This window comes from Colletotrichum scovillei (genome assembly GCF_011075155.1).
Source record: "Colletotrichum scovillei strain TJNH1 chromosome Unknown Contig00003, whole genome shotgun sequence".
In the NCBI taxonomy this organism is placed as follows: domain Eukaryota; kingdom Fungi; phylum Ascomycota; class Sordariomycetes; order Glomerellales; family Glomerellaceae; genus Colletotrichum; species Colletotrichum scovillei.
Window position 1 is genome coordinate 1,732,242 of NW_023336261.1, and position 23,968 is coordinate 1,756,209.

Consider the following 23,968-nt stretch of genomic DNA (forward strand, 5'->3'; position numbering starts at 1 on the left):
GGAGAGAGCTGAAGCCTGCCGACAACGTGTCCAACTCTTAGCATTACGGAGTTTGCTGAACAATGAAGTACTGCGTATCCGTACCTGAGGTATCCGTAGAGCTGTGTGCGCCAACCGTTGAATCCCGGCCCTCTTGGCTCTTGAACCCCGGGGCAGGCCCGATGTGCAGCGTTGGTTTACTGCGCAAGCTGCGGTATCACAACCTTGGCTGTAATCATCAGTGCGTTGCAACCTGCTGCGGCTCCCACAGCTCGCACTTCGCACTTGATGCCCTGCGAACCCAGCTAGCAAGACCGAATAGGCCAATGTGAGTACTGCGTATACCAGTACGAGTACCATGTACACACCAACTAACGTAGGGGATGAGAGAGCCCTATAGAATCTACCACAGTAAGATAGGATCGTTCCCGGATGACTGTCACCGGCATTGATATCGGCGTGCCCAAGAGGGAAGGGATCGCACGAAACAAGTGCTCCTCTTCATAGCCAACCGTACCAAAGTTCCTCCCCGTTCCTGTCTCTCGTCTGATGATGAGCGGCGGGCCAGTGAGTCAACATGAGATGGACGATAAACACGCATGTAGGCGGCGCGGTTCGGGCATGGTAGAGGTACGCAAGGAACCGAGCTAGTCACAGTTCGGGAAGTTGACAAGAGCGAGGTCAGAACGGGTCGGCTGCATTCCGTCGAATCTCGTCCCAGCCGGTTGCCCCCATTTCTTCCTTGTGCTAGTAGTCGTCTCCTTCTCCTTCTCTCCTGCGGCGTGCCACCCCGGTCACGTCCTACCACTAGGCCCGCCGTCCATCTATATCAAATGTGCACACCCCAGTCCGTCCCTCGCCAAGGTCCTGGGTACTTTTTTTTTTTTATTCTCCAGTCCACGCCTTTGCGACAATTCCACTAATCCCTATCCTGGCCTGCAACCCGAGTGGGAACACGCCTCTTTTCTCTATCCGTCCTCGTCCTTTTTTATTAATTGTCGAGGGAGGCACGTCAAATCGACTGCTGGTGTTGTTTTCCCGCCCTTTCGCCTGTCTGCGCGCGACTACGACGATCCCGACTCCGATCGCCGCAAATTCTTTCTTGGCTTTCGCCGTGGTCGATTTTCTCCGCCCTTCCATTCACTGGTCTGTCTATATATCATAGGATTGATTGTAATTTGGGGGAGAACGATTCGGATCTCGTCGTCGGACCAACCCGCCCAAGCCATAATATACAAGCCACACCAGCGACGACACTTCACGTATAGGAACCCGACAATCGCATCCCAACCAGCTTGCGCACAGCGCATACCGGCGCAACAAGCTTTCTCCACACACTGCGCACAGCTCTGTCAGGAGCCACAGCGCCAGCATGTCTCTCGAAAACGAGAAGCCCGTCGGGGCCAGCGAAAAGTCAACAGAGGTCGCTGAGAAGACAGCCAGCAACGGCCACTCTGACAGGGCATCGTCCCATGGTGACTCGACCGAAGTGGATGCATCGATCCAGCCCAAGAACCAGACGGCCAACATCACCAGCAATCTCGAAAAGGCCGACTCCAAGGCTATCGCACCAAAAGACCCCAGCGATGACCCCTACGAGCACCTGCCCGCCAATGAGGCCGCGATCCTCAAGCGTCAGGTCTTCACGCCCGAAGTCAAGGCCGGCATCATGACCCTGTACCGGTATTCTTCGACCAACGACCTGCTCATCCTCTCCATCTCCGCCTTTACCTCCATCGTGGTCGGCGCCGCACTGCCGCTCATGACGGTCATCTTTGGTAACCTGCAGGGCACTTTTCAGAACTACTTTGCCGGCACGATGTCCAAGGCCGATTTTAACAGCGAGATGGCGAGCCTCGTCTTGTACTTTGTCTACCTCGCCATTGGCGTTTTTGTGTGCCAGTACATCACCACGGTTGGATTCATCTGTAAGTTTGCGCCCCGACGGGAGGATGTGAGTTTAAATCTGACGCAAGACCAAATTTAGACACGGGAGAGCACATTAGCGCAAAGATCCGCGAGCACTACCTCCAGAGCTGCATGCGCCAGAATATTGGTTTCTTCGACAAATTGGGCGCCGGCGAGGTCACGACCCGAATCACCGCCGACACCAACCTGATCCAGGACGGCATTTCGGAAAAGGTCGGCCTCACGCTTGCCGCCATCGCCACCTTCATCTCGGCCTTTGTTATTGGTTTCGTCCACTACTGGAAGCTCACCCTGATCCTCTTGTCCACCGTTGTCGCCCTTCTCCTGAGCATGGGAGGCGGCTCGACCTTTATCGTCAAGTACAGCAAGCAGTCCATCGAGTCGTACGCCCACGGAGGCAGTCTGGCCGACGAGGTCATTAGCTCCATCCGCAACGCCGTCGCCTTTGGCACCCAGGACCGCCTTGCCAAGCAGTACGATGCGCACCTCACAAAGGCCGAGTTCTTTGGCTACAAAGTCAAGTCCGCCATTGGCGTCATGGTCGCGCTGATGATGACCATTCTGTACCTCAACTACGGTCTCGCGTTCTGGCAGGGAAGCAAGTTCCTCATCGACGACGGCATCAAGCTGTCCAACATTCTCATCATCATGATGTCCATCATGATTGGTGCCTTTAACCTCGGAAACGTCGCTCCCAACGTCCAGGCCTTCACCACTGCCATTGCGGCGGCCGCCAAGATCTACAACACCATTGACCGCGTCTCTCCCCTGGACCCTTCCCGCGACGACGGAACGAAGCTCGAGCAGGTCGAGGGCACAATCCGCCTCGAGAACATCAAGCACATCTACCCGTCTCGCCCAGAGGTCACGGTCATGGACGACGTGAGCTTGACCATTCCTGCGGGTAAGACCACGGCCTTAGTCGGCGCCTCGGGCTCCGGCAAGAGTACTATTGTCGGTCTCGTCGAGCGGTTCTACGACCCCGTCCGCGGCTCAGTGTTTCTGGACGGCCACGACATTAGCACCCTTAACCTGCGCTGGCTGCGTCAGCAAATGGCGCTCGTCAGCCAGGAGCCCACTCTGTTCGCGACCACCATCTACCAGAATATCCGATACGGTCTCATTGGTACCCAGCACGAGAACGCGTCCGAGGAGGAGCAGAAGAAGCTCATCGAGGAGGCGGCGAAAATGGCAAACGCTCACGATTTCATTAGCGGTCTCCCCGAAGGCTATCTCACCAACGTCGGCGAGCGCGGTTTCCTCCTTTCCGGTGGCCAAAAGCAGCGCATCGCCATTGCGCGAGCGGTCGTGTCCAACCCCAAGAGTACGTCGACTCTGCACCTCCTAGCTGCGTCCCTTTGCTAATCCCCCCTAGTTCTGCTTCTCGACGAGGCCACCTCTGCCCTTGACACCAAGTCCGAGGGCGTTGTGCAAGCCGCTCTCGAAGTCGCCTCCCAGGGCCGAACCACCATCACCATTGCCCACCGTCTGTCCACCATCAAGGATGCCCACAACATTGTCGTCATGTCCAGCGGCCGCATCGTCGAGCAGGGTACCCACAACGACCTTCTCGCCAAGCAGGGCGCCTACTACAACCTCGTCACGGCCCAGAACATTGCCCGCGTCAACGAGATGGACGCCGAGGAGGAAGAAGCCATTGACGCCGAAGACGACGAGATCATCCGCAAAGCCTCGCGCGCCTCCGACAAGGGCTACGTTGCCGACCCGGAAGACAACATGGCCGCCAAGCTGCAGCGAACAAACACCTCCAAGTCCTTGTCCAGCATCGCCCTCCAGAACCGAAAGGACGATGGCGAGGTTAAGTACAGTCTGTGGACCCTCATTAAGCTCATCGCCTCGTTCAACCAAAAGGAGTGGAAGCTCATGCTCATCGGTCTCCTCTTCTCCATCATTTGCGGTGGCGGCAACCCTACCCAAGCCGTCTTCTTCGCCAAGCAGATCATGACCCTGTCGGTCCCCATCACCCCGCAGACCACCCAGGAGACCCTCCACCAGATGAAGAAGGATTCCGACTTTTGGAGCGCCATGTACCTGATGCTCGCCGGCGTCCAGTTCATTGCCTTTGTCATCCAGGGAATCGCCTTTGCAAAGTGCTCTGAGCGCCTCATCCACCGCGTCCGTGACCAGGCCTTCCGCACCATGCTTCGCCAAGACGTTGCCTTTTTCGACAAGGACTCCAACACGGCCGGCGCGCTCACCTCGTTCCTGTCCACCGAGACCACCCACTTGGCCGGACTCAGCGGCGTCACCCTCGGCACCCTGCTCATGGTCACGACAACCTTGGTTGCTGCGCTGGCGCTCGCCATCGCCATTGGCTGGAAGCTCGCCCTCGTCTGTACTGCAACCATCCCGATCCTCATTGGCTGTGGTTTCTTCCGTTTCTGGATGCTCGCCCACTTCCAGCGCCGCTCCAAGACTGCCTACTCCAACTCGGCGAGTTACGCATCCGAGGCCATCTCGGCCATCCGCACCGTCGCCTCGCTCACGCGCGAGGACGACGTCATCCGCCAGTACCAGACTTCCCTGGCCATCCAACAGCGCGCCAGTCTCATCTCGATCCTCAAGTCAAGCTTGCTGTTCGCCGCGTCCCAGTCCTTCATGTTCCTGGCCTTTGCCCTCGGTTTCTGGTACGGTGGTACGCTCATCGCCAATGGAGAGTACAACATGTTCCAGTTCTTTGTCTGCTTCTCTGCCGTCATCTTTGGTGCGCAGTCGGCCGGTTCCATCTTCTCGTTTGCTCCCGACATGGGCAAGGCTCACCAGGCTGCCAACGAGCTCAAGATTCTCTTTGATCGCAAGCCGACCATCGACACCTGGTCCAAGGAAGGCGCTTCTCTCGACGCCGTCGACGGCACCCTCGAGTTCCGCGACGTCCACTTCCGGTACCCGACCAGACCCGAGCAGCCCGTCCTCCGCGGACTCAACCTGGTGATCCGTCCCGGCCAGTATGTCGCACTTGTCGGAGCGTCCGGCTGCGGCAAGTCTACCACGATTGCCCTTCTCGAGCGCTTCTACGATCCGCTTTCCGGCGCCATCTTTGTCGACGGCAAGGAGATTAGCACGCTCAACGTCAACGAGTACCGCTCATTCATCGCCCTCGTCAGCCAGGAGCCCACCCTGTACCAGGGTACAATCAAGGAGAACATTCTGCTCGGTGCCCACACAGAGGTCACCGACGAGGCCATTGAGTTTGCGTGTCGCGAGGCCAACATTTACGACTTTATCGTCTCGATGCCCGAGGGTTTCAACACGGTTGTCGGAAGCAAGGGCGCTCTTTTGTCTGGAGGTCAGAAGCAGCGTATCGCCATTGCCCGCGCCCTCATCCGTGATCCCAAGATCCTGCTTCTCGACGAGGCCACATCCGCCCTCGACTCCGAGTCCGAGCACGTTGTCCAGGCTGCCCTCGACAAGGCCGCCAAGGGCCGCACGACAATTGCCGTCGCGCACCGTCTCAGCACCATCCAAAAGGCCGACATCATCTACGTGTTTGACCAGGGTCGCATCGTCGAGCAAGGCACGCACGCCGAGCTCATGAAGAAGAATGGCCGCTATGCCGAGCTGGTCAACCTCCAGTCCCTGGAGAAGAACAGCTAGACGTGGAACGGGTGTACGTGAGAAGTTGTTTATTTGGTTTGTCGCGAGTGCTGCATTTGCTGAGGCCTCATTGCGTTGCCTCTAGAGATATCCGGATCATGACACTGGTCCATGTCTTTTTTTTTTCCTGCATCATTTGGCGTTTTGACTCGTTCAGAAGAGAGATTTGCCAAAGACGTTCGTCAACGTCGAAACAAAAAGGGGGTTAGATGGATGAGAAATGTCGGGGTATTGTATGTAGCCTTTGGTTTAATGGGCAGGGTTGAGAGAATAGACTCCCCTCCGTGGGTACTCGGAGTACCTACTCGCTTAGAAGTAATTCCAATCTTTCAAAAGCTTGCGTTGCTCCCTATGTGTGACTGTATGTGGTGTGGTGGCGGGACAGAGGTTGAGCTAGACGGTGGGGATGTGATGCCTGGCCTTGCCGGGACTGCATCCTGTTGTATGTGTCGGTGCTAAGACGTCGAGTCGATTAGTAGCACGCCCTAACATGGCCGAGGTGGTGTGTGGCGTTGGTGGGAATGTGGACTTGGTGGACACGCGGTTAGTGAATGCACTTTTCTTGAACGGCAGTAGGAAAGTGCAAAATCGTCCATCAAATAAGACCAGAGACAACGAGTTGGGCAGCCGGAGGTTGCTCAGCGATAACCTCTCTGCGATACAAGCCTGGAAAATTACAATCATAGCTAGGAGCTGCTTGACATACTAGGCGCTCTATCAATGATCTTAGTCTCTTTATTTCTATCTCCATCCCTCTCTCCGTCTCTATCTCTATCCCTGTCTTCGTCCTTGCCTCCGTCTCTTTTCCTCCTGGTGTAACCTACACACGCTTGAAATGCACCTCTTATTCGTGAGTGAATGAGACGAGAATGGGGATGAGTGCTGAGGAAAGATGCCTAGTGGGGTGTGTTATTTTGATCTATTCAATGCAAAACATATCATCTTCAAGTCCTCTGTCTATTGCGTTCCTGAGAAAATGATAGCCATCACAACCCAACGTTGAAACGGCCGGTTTCCTGGAGATCCTTCGAAGCCTCAATATTGGCGCCAAGGAAGGCAGCCCGCATCTTCTCACTATCGCCTTCCTCTAGTATACCCACTTCCATTACGTCACCAACTCCGTGTTCCCAGAGCTCTCTGATAGGAAGGTCGAGTGGCATATTTGGGAATCGCAAAAAAAATGAGATCCCAAACTCCGAGAGCACGATATCCCGGACCCGGTGTGTAAGGCAATACAAAATCCCCAGCTTCGAGAGATTGCTCGATCCCACATCAAGCTTGATCGTCTCCGGCGTATTCACCTGCGAACCCCGCGCTTTCATGCAGTCAGGAACGGCGACCGGGAGGGGGAGAGGTGCCGCTGCTGCCTTGATGTTGTCGACGCGGGAGGCCAGGACACCCGTCCGCTTCATTTCGACGCAAGTGATGCATACAGATTCCGCCTCGAGACTCGCTTGTTTGAGATTAATCTTTCGGGCGTCTGCGGGATCCAGGACAACAATCATGTCCGGGCGAACCTCGACGTGCGACCCGGCAACAGGGCTTACTCGGATACTGTGTTGCGACGAGATCCGCTTTCTCTTGGTCGGTCTGGTGCTGCGGATACTCGTCGTCGCCTTGTCGGCATCGCTCTTGGCCTCGCCGCTGGCGGCGCGCGCGGCAGCGGGAGGCTGGGGTTTGGGGATGGACGGGAGGCGTAGTTGGTGCTCCCACGTGCATTTGACGTCGTGGGTGTCCGATTCTATGATATGGGCCAGGCACTCCAGAGTCGGGTGGGCAATATGGGTATGAAAAAGCACCACGTTGTCTTGCTCTGCGTTCCTCTGTAAGACGCTGCCACCCTCGACGACCAGGTGCTGGTTGATATCCGATCCCAGGACCTTCTCCTTGTAATCCTCTGCAAGCTGAGTGTATTTGAATATATCCACTAATCTGACGTTTTGCGGTATGGTCCGAGTTGTTGCTGTGTAGCTGATGGATGTTGGAGTAGTCTTTCGGGCTCCAACAGGATAGCGGGGGAGACGGTGCTCATGCGAGAAAACGGCATCTGTCGTGCTGAGCGGTACGGATGACATTGCGAACAAGGGTTCAAGTGAATGTTTGGTACCAGTCGTAGTAGGTTTGGGATGACGAATTACACAGTCAGATAAAATGACGATGAGAGACTAGCGGGAAGGTGAATATGGCGAGAAGGTGAATATGGCGAGAGGGTGAATATGGCAAGAAGGTGAAATTGGCAAGAAGGTGACGATGGCGAGAAGGTGAAATTGGCGAGAAGGTGAAATACGCAAGAAGGTGAAATTTGCAAGAAGGTGACGATGGCGAGATGAAGTTGGCGAGAAGGCCTGCGGAAAGGTTCGGTAGGGTTAAGATGAGAAAGCGGTAAGTACTGGCAACGAGGAGATTTTGACGCCGGGCAACCTCCTTCCTATCTTGAGAACGTCTGTGGACTCAAAGCCCTGCTGTTTGGCCATGCCATGAATTCCGTGTTCGTAGCCTGAGGGTTTGCAAGACAGATACTCAAAGTAAGTCGCAACACTCCCCTCAAACGTAGTCAAACTGGAAGAAAAAGGAAAACAAGTGAACGTCACCATCAGAGACCCCGTCGTGAGAATAGCAAACAGAACGAAGAATAGTAAATAGAAGCGAAAAATCTCACCAAATCCACCAAAACCGGTGAGACTTGTCGGCTGGCATCCGTATCTGCGCATACCCTTTACAGACATGAAAGACAAGGAGAATTTCAAATCCAGCCTTGGGATGGGCTCAGGCACTTAATTCATCACGATTCGCTGGGCGGCAGACAAAGAGACGGTGAGCCGCGCAGGACGAGGTATGCCGGGACGCGTCTCGTCTATTCCACATGTCGCAGATGTTTGCCATCCACCACGCCCACGTGTGTTAGTCTTGTCTATCACCACGGTAGACATCAGCGTTTTCTGACCTGGCGATTTATGAAGCCCAGGGTGACCGAGTTGAAGCGGGTCTGGTATTCACGATCCTGTCTCTTACGACGTGTCTCTGCTAGGCAAGGCCGACCTATCCGTTGGTACAAACGAGAGACACGAGTAGTCTAATAATACACGACAAATGATAGGCAGCAGACGGGTTGCAGCGGAAGAGTCCAGCATCCAACTCGACAAGTCGAAACACAATAGCTGGCAATTGATCCAGTGGGCCATCGACACCCACAAGATCAACGGTAAGTCAAGGCAGCGCTCGTACACGACTGCCGGTAGCAATTCCGTAAGAGTCACTGCACCGCAATGCAATAAGGGCCTCCAGAGCAATCGCGGCATCTCAACGTATCGCGTCACATGCGCAGGGTCCTTCCTTCCCGCATTGAAGGCTGCGAGCCGTCGTACCGCCATCACCGGCGCCAGGGCTGTCACTTGCCTGGCCGCATCCTGACGAGATGAGACTTGCGCACATTTAGAGAAAACACCGCTGCGGTCTGTCTGAGCTTGTCTGCCTTCTGGCGTGGTAACAAATGACATTGTCGGCCGTGCTTTGACAAACAGACCAAGGTACCTTAATGGGTTTGAGATGTCAAAGTGGGGTAACGACCAAGAGATCTGGTAACTGAATTGATCTCCTCTTCCTTTGTGTAACTTTCATGGCTGGCTGCATCTGGGCGGACGGTGAGGTAACGTGCGAAAACTTTTTAAAGTTGCAGTATATACGTGGGAATACAGCGGCACCCAGACTGTGGCATGTCCACACAGCCAATGTTTTTGGAGAGCAAAATCAAGCCACCAAGGAGATATCTCCGTTTGCTTCGCCCAAATCCTCAATTGGGGCCACCCGCACCCAGTCTCTCATCCTGCCATTCCATCTCGACTCCCACTCCATCTCAACTCCCATTCTATCTCGACTCCCACTCCATCTCAACTCCCACTCTATCTTAACTCCTACTCCATCTCAACTCCCACTCCACCTCAACTCTCACTCCATCTCAACTTCCACTCTATCTTTCTCTTCTGACCACGCCTCTACTACCTATCTTTACTTCACTCCATCTCAGCCTCTATCCTCATCCTTACTTCACTCCATCTCAGCCTCTATCCGTTCCTCATCCTTACTTTCGATACTGCCCATCATGTCCGCTTTTGACAGATTCATGGACTCGCAGTTCGCCAAATATGATGAAGGAAAAACGTTGACGCTCTATCCCCACAAGGTAGTCGATCCATATGGCCTGGATCATTACGACAATCCACCGAAACTGGCTGTTCCAGAGGGCCATCTCCGTGACTTCGATCCTGAGGCTCACAGCCCCAAGACACGCGGCTCTGTTGAAGTCATCAAGCTTCTATCAGGTGGCATCGGCGGCGGCGCTCAAGTCCTGCTGTGCAAAGTTTCGAAACAGCCCGCTGAATACAGACCGTCCCACGCCCCGTTCCCGGAGCCGGGAAGATACGTCGTCGCCAAAATCTTCGATCCCATGTTCTTCCCGGGCGACAATGAAGTCCTCTCTGCGCTGGTTGGGAACGATGTTCTCGCCGAGCAGCTCCTGAGCCGCGAGTCCGGAGCGTACGAGTACCTCTACGACAGGGGAAAGCCCGAAGCCCCTCCATCCGATTCAAAGGGAAAGGGCAAGAAGCAGGAAACCAGGAACACAATTACCGGTCACCCCAACCTCATCCCCCAGTACTACGGAACCTGGGCCATCAGGTTTAGGATGGGCAGGGACAAGCACAGGGAGGCCGGCCTGGTTCTGATGGAGTACATTGAGGGCCACGCCATCGAAGAGCTTTGCGATAGGGACGAAGACGACGGCTATCTTCTCCCGGTCACCGAAGAGGTCATCTTCCACGACTTCGCCGGCTTGGCAGGCACGATCCAGGCCAGGAAGGTAAAGTTGACCGAGTCTTTCCGGCTGAAGGCCTTTCGCGAGATACTCCATCAACTCGTGGTCCACATGCACATCAGCGTGGAACACGCCGACTTCATCCCGGCAAACGTCATCATCACCCTTCGCAACCACGGGGGAGTCACCGGTGTACGCGAGCTAGATGAACCGCGGCCCGTCTTGCTCGATCTCACCCTCACAAAGGTATGGCGCAAGACAAAGTATGCGAAAGGCCCCGGCAGGGAGCGGCACTGTCTCGAGTGGCTTCCCAACCCCCCTCACCCAATGGAACGAGCGTCTCCCCAGGGTATGGAGCTATACATTGGCTGGTTCGACGCCGAGTGGTCGAAAGAGCGGTTCGAGGAATGGTTGGTGCAAGAGTTTGGCCCTCTGGAGGAAGGCTCGGAGGAAGGCTCGACTGGGAAGTACTCTACGTTTGCCACGCTGGATAAGATAGAGGCCGATTATGACAAGAAGAGAGATGAAGAGGCGAAGGAGAAGATGAGAGCTCAGCAGAACGAGGCAACCAGGCTCCTGGCTTCTGCGGGTCGCAAGGCTAACGAGCGCGCCGACAAGCTGGAAATCCTCCCGACCGAGGACAGCCCGGCATCGTCGATGACATTGAGCTCCAGGCCCTCTCCGCGGGCCAACTGGGGCGCGCAATACTCACAAAGCCGAGCAAACCCTCCCTCCACCAGCCGTCGACAGCAGAACCGATCCGACGAGTCCACTTCGACGGAGAGTGGCGAGGAAGGCATCCCACGCACCTTGTGGCGGAAGCTCCAGGAAGCGAAACTCGCACCCAGCGAGAGCAGTTCTGGCAGCTCGCCCTCCCCTCGGTCGTCGCCCCGCTCGGCGCCCCGCTCGGCGCCCCGCTCGGCGCAGAAGCCGGTGGAGAACGAGGAGGAGATGGATACCATTGAGGAGGAGGAATAGGAAAGTTACGCCAGTACCTTGGGTTGGGAATAGAGGACTTAGGTTGTGTTGGATAAGATTAGATTGGGTGGCCATGTTCATGTTGTCTCCAGATTGACCAAATTATTGAGACGTGGGTTTCGTTGCCTTGCGATTTTGAGAGGTAGACCAAAAAAAACGAAGGTTCTATCCTATCACCAGTGCATCCTCCGGGGCTTCATTGATGTACCGAGTCACATGTTCACGCTCACGCCTGGCTTGGTCAATAACTCTCCGCTGCGTCCATAATGTTGGCATGGAGATGCTAACGCAAAGGGGGTCATGATATCACTCAATGGCCAGCCAGGCCGAAAGCGCCCGCCCGTTGCACAATTTTCCTCTGGCTTGTGTTCGATCTGTGGCGCCGTTGTACGAGCCGCCACGGCGCCGTCTGGAGCTTGATCATTTCCCATGCGGCGGTATGTGTGCGTTATGTAGGGAGGCGCAGGTACCCGTCGACTAGCAGAAAGCGCGGCGAAAGCCAAAGCAATAGACCTCGCACCGGCGGGGCGCTAGCCCACCGAGCTGGGAGGGCGTTGTGAACGTGGTGGACGATAGGATAACACAGGACGGTCGTCAACACCGCGTGGCAGTTGGGCATGCGGAAGCGGGAGACATGGAGCGCTCCGGGCTGAGCGGCGTACCGGCACGGAGGAAATGAGACCCAGTTGAATGAGACCACTTTGGGCCAAATATCGAACTCTCGCGCACGCACAGTGGCAGCCAAGTAAGCCGCGGCCGAGACCTGTCAATGTCTGGAGGGAGCATCCCTTCTGCAAGGAACCGAGGAGCGCAGTCTCACCTTTTACGAGCGAGGAAAATTTTTGAGGTTGCCGCCGGGCCGCTGGATCCGGGGCACTGCACGGATGGCCTTCTCCTCTCCATGTATTTGACTTTGAATGAAGTTTATGCTGCAGGTCGTAGTGGCGCCTCCGCAAAGACTGACGCGGATAGGGTAGGGTTCTTGGTTGCAAACCTCACATCTCGATGTGGTAGCCTGGCAAGATTGGGGAGGCGGCGGCTGTGGACAGGGGACCCCCTCGTGGAATGCGCGGCTGGAAATGAGCGATGGTGGATGGCAGCCGCCGTGAGTCCCAGCTTCCCGGCTGAGGTTGGTGGTGCCTCGTAGATCCGGTCAGGTCCAGGTTCTCGCCGTGGATGTCCAACGCGTTTGATGGCAGAGGCGTACTGGATAGCAGAGGTGGCAGGAACTCTCCCTTGAGACGAACTGTTTGTGGTGTTGTGTACTACTTGTATGCTCTTTTCCCGGGCGACGTTGGTGAAGAGAGGTGCGGTCGGGTGCATGGAAGCGACGGCCTCTATCGGTCGAGTATTGAGACGGATTCAGTCTAGACGCAGTCCAAATTCCTTCTCCGGGCCACGTAGGGCAGCGGGTGACGACGACTCAGGCAATAGAGGCTGATCGAATCGGGAAATGGTGTCGAAAATGTTTAATGGGATCAATGGGAAAAGGGCGCACGGAAGTTGGATAGGGGAAGCCGAAGCATGGATGCAAAGTGAAGATGGAAAGAAGACAGCAGAATGGCGAACAGACGGCATTCCGGCCTGGCACCATGGATAGCCCGGCCACGAGTCGCTATTTTTACCGGGAAGGACGGACGAGCACATTCTGACAGCCGGGAAGACGACTGGACACAGACAGCGTCGTGTCCCGCCGTTTGCCGTGGCGGGCAACCTATGGTCAGGGCAAGAGCGACTCTCAACTGGATGAACTGCACGAGGAAGGAAGATTGGGCCAATGTGTTCGTCTGGTTCTTGCCATTGCAGCAACTTTTCTGGTGTTTTTCGTTTTGTGGGGGTGGGCAAAGCACTGGGAACCAATCTGCAGAGTCCACCTTGGCCCCTTTTCCAGAAGCGACATCGTACATGATTGGCCCTTTGCATCTGCCCATACAGGACAGGTCAATTAATTGCACCTGCCAACATTTCACAAAATCCCTCTCCTTGGCGATGCACACGAGATGGATGTGCATGCACGTTCATCTGGATAATGCCAGGCGGTGGGCCCTCGTTTGCATTCCGTCATTCGCCCGTCCCGCCGCGAGGGGTATGTTGCTCTCTTTCTGGGGTCCTCTCTGGAGTGTTGCCGGTACAAGAGCGTCTGTGACGAGCGACGACAGACTGGAAATAGAAACGCAAATGCTTGTCGAAAGAGTTGTGCCAGGTGAGAGAGAAGATCAACCATGTGGGCTCTCACCTGAAGACAGACGAACGTATGGCCCCCACAACTCCAGGCGCAGCACCGCGAGCCGGACATTGGAACGCAATGCGCACGCCGCACACCGCACGCCGCACACGCACCAAGCCAGACGAGGGACCTCAAAAGTCGGGACCCCAAGAGACACACATAACAAGTTAACACTTGCAGGGGAGGGGATTCCCAATAGGGACACTGAGGTGGTCATCTCCCGCCTGCCTTGGCTCAAAGTGCGGACACACACGCACTTAGTGAACCAGAACCACAGATCCGGCCTCGCATCAGAGACAATAATCCAGTCTGACGTGCTGCCCGTTCCAAGCCGGTGCCAATCGATGGCCGCAGCTGCTCATCCCTCGTTGCTACCCTGCCATGCCCGCCGTTCTAGACCACTCGCTGGCATGTTCAGTCAGCCGCCCGTTCAAACGCTTACCCTTACTGCCAGTGGTCACCACGGTGTGTGTAAATACGCAGTGTGGGAGGAAACCTCGTTCACATCAAAACGACCTCGTTCCGTCTTATCCATTGAGGCATCCCGTACATAATCGCTGCAACGCTACCAGAGAAACGTACGGATAGTTCACGACAGAGTACAGTCTATACCTGGGCCGATGCGACACAAGACACCCTCCCGGGGCAGTCCGGTTGGTCGACGCTTGAGATTGCGAGATGATAAGGTTGTTTTCCCTTTGTTCATGCTATCTCCCTACCTGCCTATATGCGATGAACTATCAGACTTGTGTTTATTCAAGCTCGCTCCAATGCTCCGTATCCGTACGCCTGTGTGGACACGGCGGATACTTTCGAGGTATCCCGGACTCCCGCCCGGCACATGAAATTGAAGAGTTGCTTTTCTTAGCGGATCCCAAAGCCGACGTTGCGATGTCAACCCGCAAAGTTCAAGGAAGCGAAACCTGTCAGTCCAGTGGCCCAGGACTCAAGCTTCCAAGAATTGATGAGGTACTTACTGCGTGCAACCCTAGCGACCCGCGCTCTCGTGAGCACCCGACCTCAGCAGACAAGCGGGGTGCAGGCGCAGATGCAGGTCTGTTGTGGTTGGCAGTTGCTGTTGTGGTTGCGGGACGGATAAAGTGCAAAGGCAGGTGCAGAGGATCGAAAGTGCAGGCAGGCACAGGTGCAAGTGCGCGCCTTCTGGGTGGTGGTGACCCAGGTGACGGTTCCATTGGACTGGCCAGGAGGGCGGCAGGCGCAAATATTGGCTCTTGCTGGCTGAGTGGCTTGACGCCAAATCTCCTCCTTGGACCTTCCCCTTCCCGGCCGGAGTTACCCCTGCCTCCTTCCCCTGTCCCTGCCAAGGGTGGCCGGTTCCTTCTTTGAAGTTCTGCTGGGCTGTGGACCCACGGCCCATGGGGCCACGCCGCCGTCCACGAACCAGTCCAAGTGCCCCCTCACCAAGTTCTCAGGGCAGAACCAGGTCTCCGTCTCCCTCGGCGGAGCCAACATGCACCTCGTCCTCCAGGCTCAACCGTCGCCCATGACTCCATCCTGTCGCTGCTGCGAGAATACGACCCAGCCCGACCTGGACCCCCCCAGCTGCCGTCCATGCATCGCACACGCTCCACTGAAGAAGCCCGTTCACAATCCACCTGAACCCGAACAGGAGCTGCCCGTGAATACTGCAGTAGGCTGTCTTTTGTTTTGCTGCCATACAAATCCAAAGTACTTCCTCCCTACGCTACCTACACTACCTAGGATAGGTACCCAAGATTTTTACGCGACTACGTTTTGGGCCCCCAAAGCCGCAAGTTCAAGCCCACTTCACTTGCACCGTCGCCATCCAACTTCCCCTGGACCCCTGCCACCCTGTCCGGCCGACCAAGTGTGCGCGCCTCCCACCACGCGAGCGAGCCAAGCCAAGCCAATATTGCTGCCAGCTTCCCCCCAAAATCGACCATCCATCCCGTCCCATCTTCGCCCGCGCTCGTCCACTCGTTGCTCCTTCTTAACCTCGTCCTCCCCCCCAGCCAGAGCCAGGGATCGTCGCCGCCTTCCAAGAGCCTCACCTTGCCTCGTCTTGCCCCTTCGCCAGACCAGATCCGACAGAGCTGATCGTCTCGACGACTCGACCACGGCGGGCAACTTCTAAACCTACTGGCGACCGACAGAAACTGCAAGCTTGGAAGCAACTGGACCTCGTTCGACTCGACCTCGACCGCCCCGAATTACCCCAATTGTGGACGCGACCAATCTCTCAAAGTCTTCTCGTCGACTGCAGCATCGTCGACTCGTCAACTTTTCGGCCATTTGGACCGATTCCATTCGTTTAACCGCCCATCCTCACCGTCACCTTCATTGGTAGTCGAATCTGCAGCACCACAGCCCCGACCGCAAAAGTGTTCCACCCGTGCAGCCAGTGGAGTGGTGATCTTGTTTTTCCTTGGTGCTATATAATATATCCACCATCGCGTGCGTGATCTGGTCGATCACCGGCTAGAGACATTCAGCGCCGATCCAACGTGGGGTTCTCTCGGCAAACACCAGCAATAATTGCCTTTTCCTACCCCATCAAAACTCCGTCGTCGAGGACCGTTCTTCTCGACTCGCCAGAACCGCTGCAAGAGGAACTAGATCATGTTTGGTCTTGCCAACCTGCGTGTCGCAGTATTCCCATGATGGCCATCACGTCGTTGTCATCCATGACCCGGCCACGGTCACTATGGCTTCTCCTGTGCCTCACCATTGCCTCGGTGGTGTTGGCCGGCTCCGAACCCGTGCTCGAGGTTCTTCCCGCTCAGATCACTGCCCCCGCAGTGCTTCCTCCCATGGACGCCCTCGTCATTGACGACCGCACGCCTACGATGATCAAGGGTCGGTGGACCATGGTTCCGCCCGGGTACGACGAACTGAAGAAGCGGGACGACGAGGGCATCACGTTGACGCCCAGCACAGCCGACAAGGCGTCAGCTACTGCCGCATCGACTACGCTGACCGTTTCCGTCACGGTGCCTGCTGCGACTGTGGACTCTGCCTCGCCCCTGCCGTCGCCTTTCGACACCAGTCTCGCCTTCAACTTTACCAGCAACGATGGCGCGTCCTGTCCTCGCTTCATCAACTCGCTCCTTACCAACCAGAACTTTAAAAAGTGCTACCCGTTGTCATTGCTGCTCCAGGTATGTTTGTTGTTGTCCGTCGGTGATGTACAAGAGCTGACTCTAGTTCAGGGCTCGAGATCCTTCTTTGAGGCTGAAAAGAAGCTTCTGAGTATTGTGAGGGTGCTCGACGCCACCTGCGGCGCTGACGTCGAGTACTGTACAGAGTTCCTTACCGGTGTGGCCGGTAACCTAACGTTGGACGCCAACTGTGGCTCCGACTACCAGGCCGGTAACCCAATCGTCATGCAGGCCTATCTCGGCTTGAAATCGTACGAGATGCTGTACAAGGCTACCTGCCTTACCGACCCCGACACGTCCATGTACTGCTTCGCCAATGCCGTCACCAACCTCACCACGCCGTCCAACGTCTACTTTTACTACCTCCCACTCAACATGACTCTGCCCGCCAGTGCAAACCCCACCTGCGGCACGTGTCTCCGACAGACCATGGAGATTTACCAGACCTTCACCACCAACCGCAAACTCGCGATCTCGTCAACCTACGAGGACGCCGCGTCGCAGGTCAATACCATATGTGGACCAGAGTATGTCAACGACACGCTTCTGGCCGCAGTCAGCACGGCAGGACTGTCGGTGCCCTCCTGGGCTCTGGCGGCGACGACCATGACCCTGGCTCTGCTTTACAACATGTTGTAAGGCGGGAGACTGCACTGATCGTAACGAGTCATGTTTTGAGTTATTTGATTTTCAGCAAGCGCCATGATACCCTCGACATTCTCTCGTATTTATTTCTACTTCTAATGCCGCACCCGGCATCCGACCTCATCGGTCTTCACATTACACTTAGTATTTAGTCTTAGTTCTATTCACGGCCGGAATTTGGGCAAAAGAAAAAAAGAGCCGGGTCCCAAGGGACGGCATCGGATGGCGGTTTCGTGATTATTGGCAGCAGCCGGAATTTGGGCATGGCGCATCCGCTGACTTGGCGGCATACATTGTCATATACGATGGCAACCACTGGCATCTGACGAGGTGCTCTATATACTGTAATCTTCGCATGGTGCGACTGTTGATACTCTTCTCGTAGATACTTTTTAGTGGTGGTTTCACGTTGGTGCAGAGATGGATACGACGACCTGTCATGGTCACGACAATACAATATGTAGTCAACACTCGACTCATCTGCTCAGTGATACCGTACGAGACCACACACAGATCGGAAGCCATTTATAGTTTCTCCTGCCTGTGAACCCTTTCCTCCTGCTCCCTCAGCCTCTTCTGGACAACCTTCCACGGGTGAACCCCATCCGCGTACCCGACAAACGGGGCCCCGGGCTCGTACCCGAGCAAGTCCACCAGCCGCCTCGGCATCCCGGCCAGCTTGTCCCACTCGACGGCGAGAATCTGGTTCTCGAGGGGCCGCATCCAGGGCTGGCAGTACTGGATCGTCAGCGCCCTCCGGGGGTCGGGCGAGGTGTTTTCCCCGCCGCCGTGCCAGAGGGTGCCGAGGAAGAAGACGGCGCTGCCCTTGTCCATGACGACGGGGATGGCGTCTTTGCGCTGGGGGAGTTGGGCGGCGTCGGTGTCGGGGCCCCAGGTGTGGGAGCCTGGGATGACGACGGTCGCGCCGTTTGCGGGGGTGAAGTCGTCGAGGGCGACCATTACGCCCTGTTGGGGATGTGTCAGTCATGGAGGTGGTGGCAGTGAGAACAGGAGAGAGGAGGAAGAGGGAGAGGCATTACCGTCCCAAAGGGCCGATGGGGCCTCGGCACCCCAACGTAGCCGTCGTCGTGGTGCAGCGCCTGCGGGGCCTCGCCGGGCTGGATGTAGACGCTGTGGAAGGCGTTGAGGAGGAAGCCCGGGTCGAGGAAGTGGTCGTTGAGCGCGAGGAGGGCCGGGTGGGTGGGGAACGTGCGGAAGACGGGGGACTTGTTGAGGAGGGCGTAGATGCGGTGGGTTTTGAAGCCTTCGAAGCTGTTTCTGCCGCCTGTGGTGGTGGTGGTGGTGCTGCTGCCGCTTGCGCTGGTGGTCGGGATGCTGTCCTTGTTATTGGCATTGGCGGAGAACCCCCCCGCTGGCCCGGCTGTCTCAGGCGAGGATGTCAGGCGGACGATCTCGGCGTGGGCTTCGTCTGCTTCCGCGGCGGAGAAGGCGGAGGGGATGATTACGTAGCCGTGCTGTTTTACGTGGGCTATGAGGGCTTCGATGTTGGGGACGGCGGGCGCGGAGGAGGAAGAGGTGGTGGTGGTGTGTCTGGACAGACGGGCGTCGGCGCCGGTTTGCGCGTTGACGAGGGCTTGGGCGCGGGATTGGAGTGGCATTGTTGTTTCTCTGTGTGCGTGTGTCTCTTTCTCTACGAGTGTGCTACCAAAACTACTTCTTGACAGGGTGGGAGATGCATTTTGGGGGGTACTAGGGGGGCCGCGACTTATACGTCTGTCGTTGGCTGTGGTGTTATTCGGCAAGATGTGGGTCCGCCGAGGTCCCGGGAGATGCGACTCGAACGCGGGGAAGAGGTAGACAACTCCAAAAAATCTAAAATGACGGGTTGAATTTGGGGTTGGTGTGCGGGACTGCCGAATTTTTTGTGATGAGAAACCATCGTCCGGAACGATCGGGTCAATGTCACTGTTCTGCTGTTGAATTCATAAGACGGACGACTCCGTGAGTTACTGTCACTCTTCCAGCCGGAGGGGTCCGCGTTGGCGGAAAGCTTGGGCAGCTCCGATCGGCCCCACTTTTGCCCGGGATTTTGACTGCATGCAAGTGAAGTAGGTAGTTCTTTTTCATCTGGGCTAAGGTACCTAAGGTGATGCAGAAACTATTGCTGCCATAATTTTTCAGTCCGACCTACGATCCTAATCTGGCTTGTGACTTGAGACAGAGTGCGGAACATTTCTTATTGTCGAAAACCCAGTATCCTGTGCCATGCGTCCTTTCATGCATCATTAAAATGTCATACAATCATCACTCCAAGCGTAGCCCTTCGAGCTCCTTCTTCAGCACCTCCACAGGCCGGAATGTGCTTCGGAAGGGGCCCAGCTGCACAATCCTCACCGGCACGCTCTCCTCCTCCTTGTACTCCTCGCCGGCCGCTGCGGCTCTCTCGGCCTCGATCTGCGCCACGCTCTTCACGTCGGAAAAGTCCCCCTTGATGCCCGTCTTCTCCTCTCCCCAAATCTCAAAAAATGGATAGCCGTGGTTGGCGTATGACTGGGCGTTAACCGGGGTGTCGGGGGCCGGCTGTCCAGTCACGGCGCAGAAGGACTCGACGCTCAGGATCTGCAGGTTCAACATCACTGAGGCCTCGACGTCCCAGACGTCGGCCGGATACTTGTCTTCCTCGATCGTTTGGGTAATGAGACCACCAGCCGCAAGACCCATCTCCTCCACTGCCGGAGGTGGTGCCGCCATAGGACTGGAGACGGAAGCTGCGCACATCATCATCTCGGGACCGCCGCCAGGAGCCGCCATGGACTTGAGCCCTCCCATCATGCGCATGCGGCCTCGCATTGGCGTATCGTGCACGACGTTGACAGTCGAGAAGTTTGGTGGGAAGTAGGTGTCGCCAAGCTTGGTATTGTCGGAAAAGTCGATTCGGTACTTGTCAAAGCCCGAGCGGTTGTTGTGGTCGCTGAGACGCTGCTGATCGACGGCAATGTCGAACTCGTCGCGGATGAGCTTCTTGACGTCCAGCCAGGTGCTCTCACCGGTGAGACCCTTTTCCGCAACGTTGAAGGTCCGGGTGACGACCTTATGCTCCTTGTTCTCGTAGCGGACGTCAAACTCGGTTGGGAGATTCTTCTTGATGGGAATCACTTCAATCTGGATGCCGCCAATGTTCTCCTCTCCGGTGACCTGGGCCTCGACCGAGAAGCCCGATCCCTTGGGCTGCGCGACGAACTGCCGGATCTTGCCGTCCTCTGATACAATGCCGTCCAGCCAGTTCTGGTCAGGCACCACCATGTAGTCCTGGATCTGCTTGCCGCTGTTGAGCAACCGCACGCGCTTTTCGAGCGTCTTTTCGTTCTCCGTCATGGGCAGGCCGGAAACCGCATTGACACCGCCAACGTAGATCTTGATGGCGAAAGGGGCCTGGGCCGAGAAGTTGACCCACATAGCCTCGCGCTGGTACATTGGGAAGAAGATGCCGCCCTTCTTGGCCATGTCCGGGGGCATGTTGTGTGCGTAATCGTGGACCTTGAATAGAGGGAAGGTTCCGAGACCGGGGGGGAGACTGTTGGTGTCTCTGTTGTCGGGGACGCGGATTGTGCGGTTGAGCTGGATAGAGAGGGCGTCCTTTTTGCTGCCGTGAGAGATGCGGATGTCTGATCGTGTCGAGTTGGGGCCGTCGTCTCCCAGGCGCACCGTCACTCTGCGGCTGCTGGCAATGGGCTGCTCCTGGGAACGAATCTCAGGCATGACCTCGACGGTCTCGGGGTCGCTGGTGTTGGTCATCTTGTGTTGTGGTGCTGGGAGTCGGGTGGTGGAGTTGCGTGGAAGACCGTTCTATGGTATGTTGTATGGTGAGTCGGATGTTTTGACTCTACAACCCGAGGGATTGCAGGTTCTTATAGATGAAAGGTAGACGATAGTTTTGTATCGTCTGAGTCAATATCCAGGTGCCACGCAGCAGTCGGACGGTTGAGGAGAGGCCATTGTGGTTCAGCCTCATCGTGACACTAATCGGGAAGGTACGACCATCCATGGAGGGAGCAACGGGAAGCTGCAATTGGTGCTCCTGCCTTGAAGTCGGCTGCCTCCACAGACCGTGGCCGGTGATTGGTCACGGTTTCCAGATCGGGCTGTTGGGACCCCGCTGCCTGGGGCCGTGCGCCAAGCCAAGGACCGGGGTGCGACGTCACTCCAGCGTGTTTTACGCAGCGGCGTATTACTGACTTTGACTTATCCGGGAAGCATTCAACCACATTCAACGACACGTATGACAGCGTTGCAAATTGTTATTGCACCCTTGACCGAACCCCAGTCGCTTTGTGATGGGAGGCAGTCGTGAAAAAGGCACAATCTTTCTCATTCACTAATGGCACTGTCTAGGCAGCTAAGGCACACATCCTGACTGACTCCATTGCTGGCCAGACTTACGACAGAGCTACGACTTTTTCTTCTTCTTTTCGGCGTGCTGTTCGGCGCTACCCTCGTCGGCAGCGCGCTTCGCCGGTGTAACCTCATCTCCCTTGGGTCGCGCCGTCTTGTGGTCCTCGCCGTGATCAGCGTGCTCGCCGTCGTCGCTCTCAAACTCGTCCATCATCTCCGTGTCCTGGCCCGCAAAGAGCTCGCGCCAGCTACCGTCCCGCACCTTCTTGTCGTTCCCGTGGAGACCGACTCCGTACGCCTGCTTCATCGCCGCCAGACACGCCGTCCTCCTCTCGTTGAAGTCGAACATTGGCTTCGGGTACACGCCCTTTTCCTGCTTCTCTCCGCGACCCGTGACTCTCACCCCGGCCTTTTTCTGGTCCGGTAGCGGTGCTTTCCACGGCTCGTAAATGTACTTGGCGTCCAGGTCCTTGAGTTCCGGTACCCATCGCCGCACGAACGCGCCCTGCTTATCCCACTTTTGCCCAAACGACACGGGGCTGTAGCACCGAAAGTACTGCGAGAAGAAGGCCGAGCAGCTCAGCCATTGCCAGTTGCCGGCGTTGCACGCGGGCTCGTGGTCGAGCAGCCACTCCTCAAACACTTCGCAGCCGCGCTCCCAGTCAATGTAGCAACCGCCCCTCGTCAGGAAACAGGCGACCGAGTGGCGCCCCAGGTGGTGAATCCACCCTTCCTCGCGAAGCTGTCGCATTAGGGCGTCGATCCAAGGGAACCCCGTCACGCCGTACTTCCACCGCCGGAACCACTCGTCCGCCTCGGCCGAATCGACGTGGTACTCGCCCGTCACGAGGCCCGTCTCGTGGTCGACCTTAGATGGTAAATGCCACGGGATGAAGCGACAGTAGGGGTTGTTGGCGGTCTGCGTGAACTGGTAGCCCAGTGCGGCGTGTGCCGCAAAGTACATGTCGCGGAAAAGCAACTGGCCCAGCAAGCTCTCCGGCACCTTGGAAGCACCCTTGCCGTACTTTGTCACGACGTCCTGCACTCTCCAGTAAAACTCGCGCACCGACAGGGCCCCAAAGTGCAGGAACGGCGATAGAAAGGTCGTCGACTGCGGCTCGAATGCCGCGGGGCTCGTCTTTGGCTTCTCAAAAGTTGCCGTATACTTTTTGTCGGCCAGAATCTCCTCGAGCATCGCCAACGCCCTCGTCTCTCCGCCCTTGTGAGGCGTCGTCGCCGACGGGAACCCGAGCTCTTCCATCGTCTCAATCGCAAAGTCCCCCTTGGGCCCCGCAATCTTCTTGTACGCCGCGTCCCCGCCCTCGGTCCGGTTCTCCGCGTTGAAATCGGGCTTCGTCTCGGGCGGCGTCTGCTCAAAGTCCACCGGCATCTCACCCGGGTCCGGCAACGACTCCGGCGCGGCCACAGGCTTCGCGATGGGCCCGACCTTGGCGCCGGCCGCCTGCAGCTGCGACATGGACATGGTCGGCTTGCCGCCGTGCTTCTCGACCACGGCGTCGCTGTCCCACAGCGTCCGCCCGCTCTTGATAATCACCTCCACCCCGGCGTCCTGGGCGGCCTTGATGACCACCTCGTCCCGCTCGCGGCCGTACGCGTCCGTGTCCTTTTCAAAGACGAGGTGCGTCACCTTCCACGCCTTGAAGAGCTTGGGGAACAGCGTCTGCGGGCCCTCGCGTAGCACAAAGAGCTTGGACTTTGGGTTGAGCTTGGTGATGCTCTCTGATAGGTCATTCTGGCAGTCCAATCTGCGCACAACGGGTTTGTGTAAGTCATTTTACTTCTCCACGGGGGGGCGTGAGGAAACAAACAGGAACTGCCACCGGTTCAGGCCGCCTCGGGCGCGGTACACGTAGTGCGGATCCCAGGTGAAGATGGGCCACAGGGCGGCCGGCTCGAGCGCCAGTGCGGCCGCAAGGGCGGGCGAGTCGTGGAGCCGGAGGTCGGTCCGGAACCAGTATATCACGCGCGGGCCGGGTGCCATTGTGAATGTGAGTGAGTGTGTGTGGGTGGGAGTGAGTGAGTGAGTGAGGGCGAGGTATGTGACTGAGAAGTATTGGGGTAAGGGAGATGGTAGGTCACGAACGCTGTGTAACGCAAAACACGAAATCACGAGATACCTTCACCTCAACTCTAGGATGATGTCCCAATTGGCATGTCACTCAGCAAAGGGAGACAGACTTGTCGCGTGAGGAAGCGCGTCCTGGAGAACATGTTCCGCATTGAGACAAGATGGGTCGACTGACCGAGTACGGGGATACCAAAAAAAATCAA

General features: G+C 56.8%; 7 protein-coding genes across 7 annotated transcripts; 3 read left to right on the top strand and 4 right to left on the bottom strand.

Annotated features, from left to right (window-relative positions):
• Nucleotides 1-622: 622 nt before the first annotated feature.
• HER10_EVM0011783 (ABC transporter) lies at nt 623-5,812 on the top strand. The gene is made up of 3 exons (XM_035481203.1): nt 623-1,907; nt 1,967-3,232; nt 3,284-5,812. Exons 1-3 carry the CDS (start codon nt 1,352-1,354, stop codon nt 5,521-5,523), a joined length of 4,062 nt encoding a protein of 1,353 aa, XP_035336612.1. The 5' UTR covers nt 623-1,351; the 3' UTR covers nt 5,524-5,812.
• Nucleotides 5,813-6,509: 697 nt separating this feature from the next.
• HER10_EVM0006510 (uncharacterized protein) lies at nt 6,510-7,598 on the bottom strand (the record flags this gene model as incomplete). The annotated part of the gene is made up of 1 exon (XM_035476093.1): nt 6,510-7,598. One exon carries the CDS (start codon nt 7,596-7,598, stop codon nt 6,510-6,512), a length of 1,089 nt encoding a protein of 362 aa, XP_035336130.1.
• Nucleotides 7,599-9,566: 1,968 nt separating this feature from the next.
• HER10_EVM0004849 (uncharacterized protein) lies at nt 9,567-11,426 on the top strand. Its single transcript, XM_035474480.1, has one exon. The coding sequence runs from the start codon at nt 9,623-9,625 to the stop codon at nt 11,309-11,311; it is 1,689 nt and encodes a 562-aa protein (XP_035335977.1). The 5' UTR covers nt 9,567-9,622; the 3' UTR covers nt 11,312-11,426.
• Nucleotides 11,427-15,143: 3,717 nt separating this feature from the next.
• Nucleotides 15,144-18,230, top strand: HER10_EVM0001260 (uncharacterized protein). Its single transcript, XM_035471015.1, has 2 exons — nt 15,144-16,678; nt 16,730-18,230. The coding sequence occupies exons 1-2, from the start codon at nt 16,178-16,180 to the stop codon at nt 17,315-17,317; spliced, it is 1,089 nt and encodes a 362-aa protein (XP_035335636.1). The 5' UTR covers nt 15,144-16,177; the 3' UTR covers nt 17,318-18,230.
• Nucleotides 17,849-19,245, bottom strand: HER10_EVM0000869 (uncharacterized protein; the record flags this gene model as incomplete). Its single annotated transcript, XM_035470636.1, has 2 exons — nt 18,364-19,245; nt 17,849-18,289 (listed from the first exon to the last, which is right to left on the bottom strand). The coding sequence occupies exons 1-2, from the start codon at nt 18,940-18,942 to the stop codon at nt 17,849-17,851; spliced, it is 1,020 nt and encodes a 339-aa protein (XP_035335599.1). The 5' UTR covers nt 18,943-19,245.
• Nucleotides 19,246-19,378: 133 nt separating this feature from the next.
• On the bottom strand, nt 19,379-21,275 carry HER10_EVM0003038 (uncharacterized protein). Its single transcript, XM_035472726.1, has one exon. The coding sequence runs from the start codon at nt 21,077-21,079 to the stop codon at nt 19,589-19,591; it is 1,491 nt and encodes a 496-aa protein (XP_035335801.1). The 5' UTR covers nt 21,080-21,275; the 3' UTR covers nt 19,379-19,588.
• Nucleotides 21,276-21,575: 300 nt separating this feature from the next.
• Nucleotides 21,576-23,882, bottom strand: HER10_EVM0000149 (DNA photolyase). Its single transcript, XM_035469943.1, has 2 exons — nt 23,506-23,882; nt 21,576-23,442 (listed from the first exon to the last, which is right to left on the bottom strand). The coding sequence occupies exons 1-2, from the start codon at nt 23,676-23,678 to the stop codon at nt 21,732-21,734; spliced, it is 1,884 nt and encodes a 627-aa protein (XP_035335549.1). The 5' UTR covers nt 23,679-23,882; the 3' UTR covers nt 21,576-21,731.
• Between the last annotated feature and the right edge of the window lie 86 nt (nt 23,883-23,968).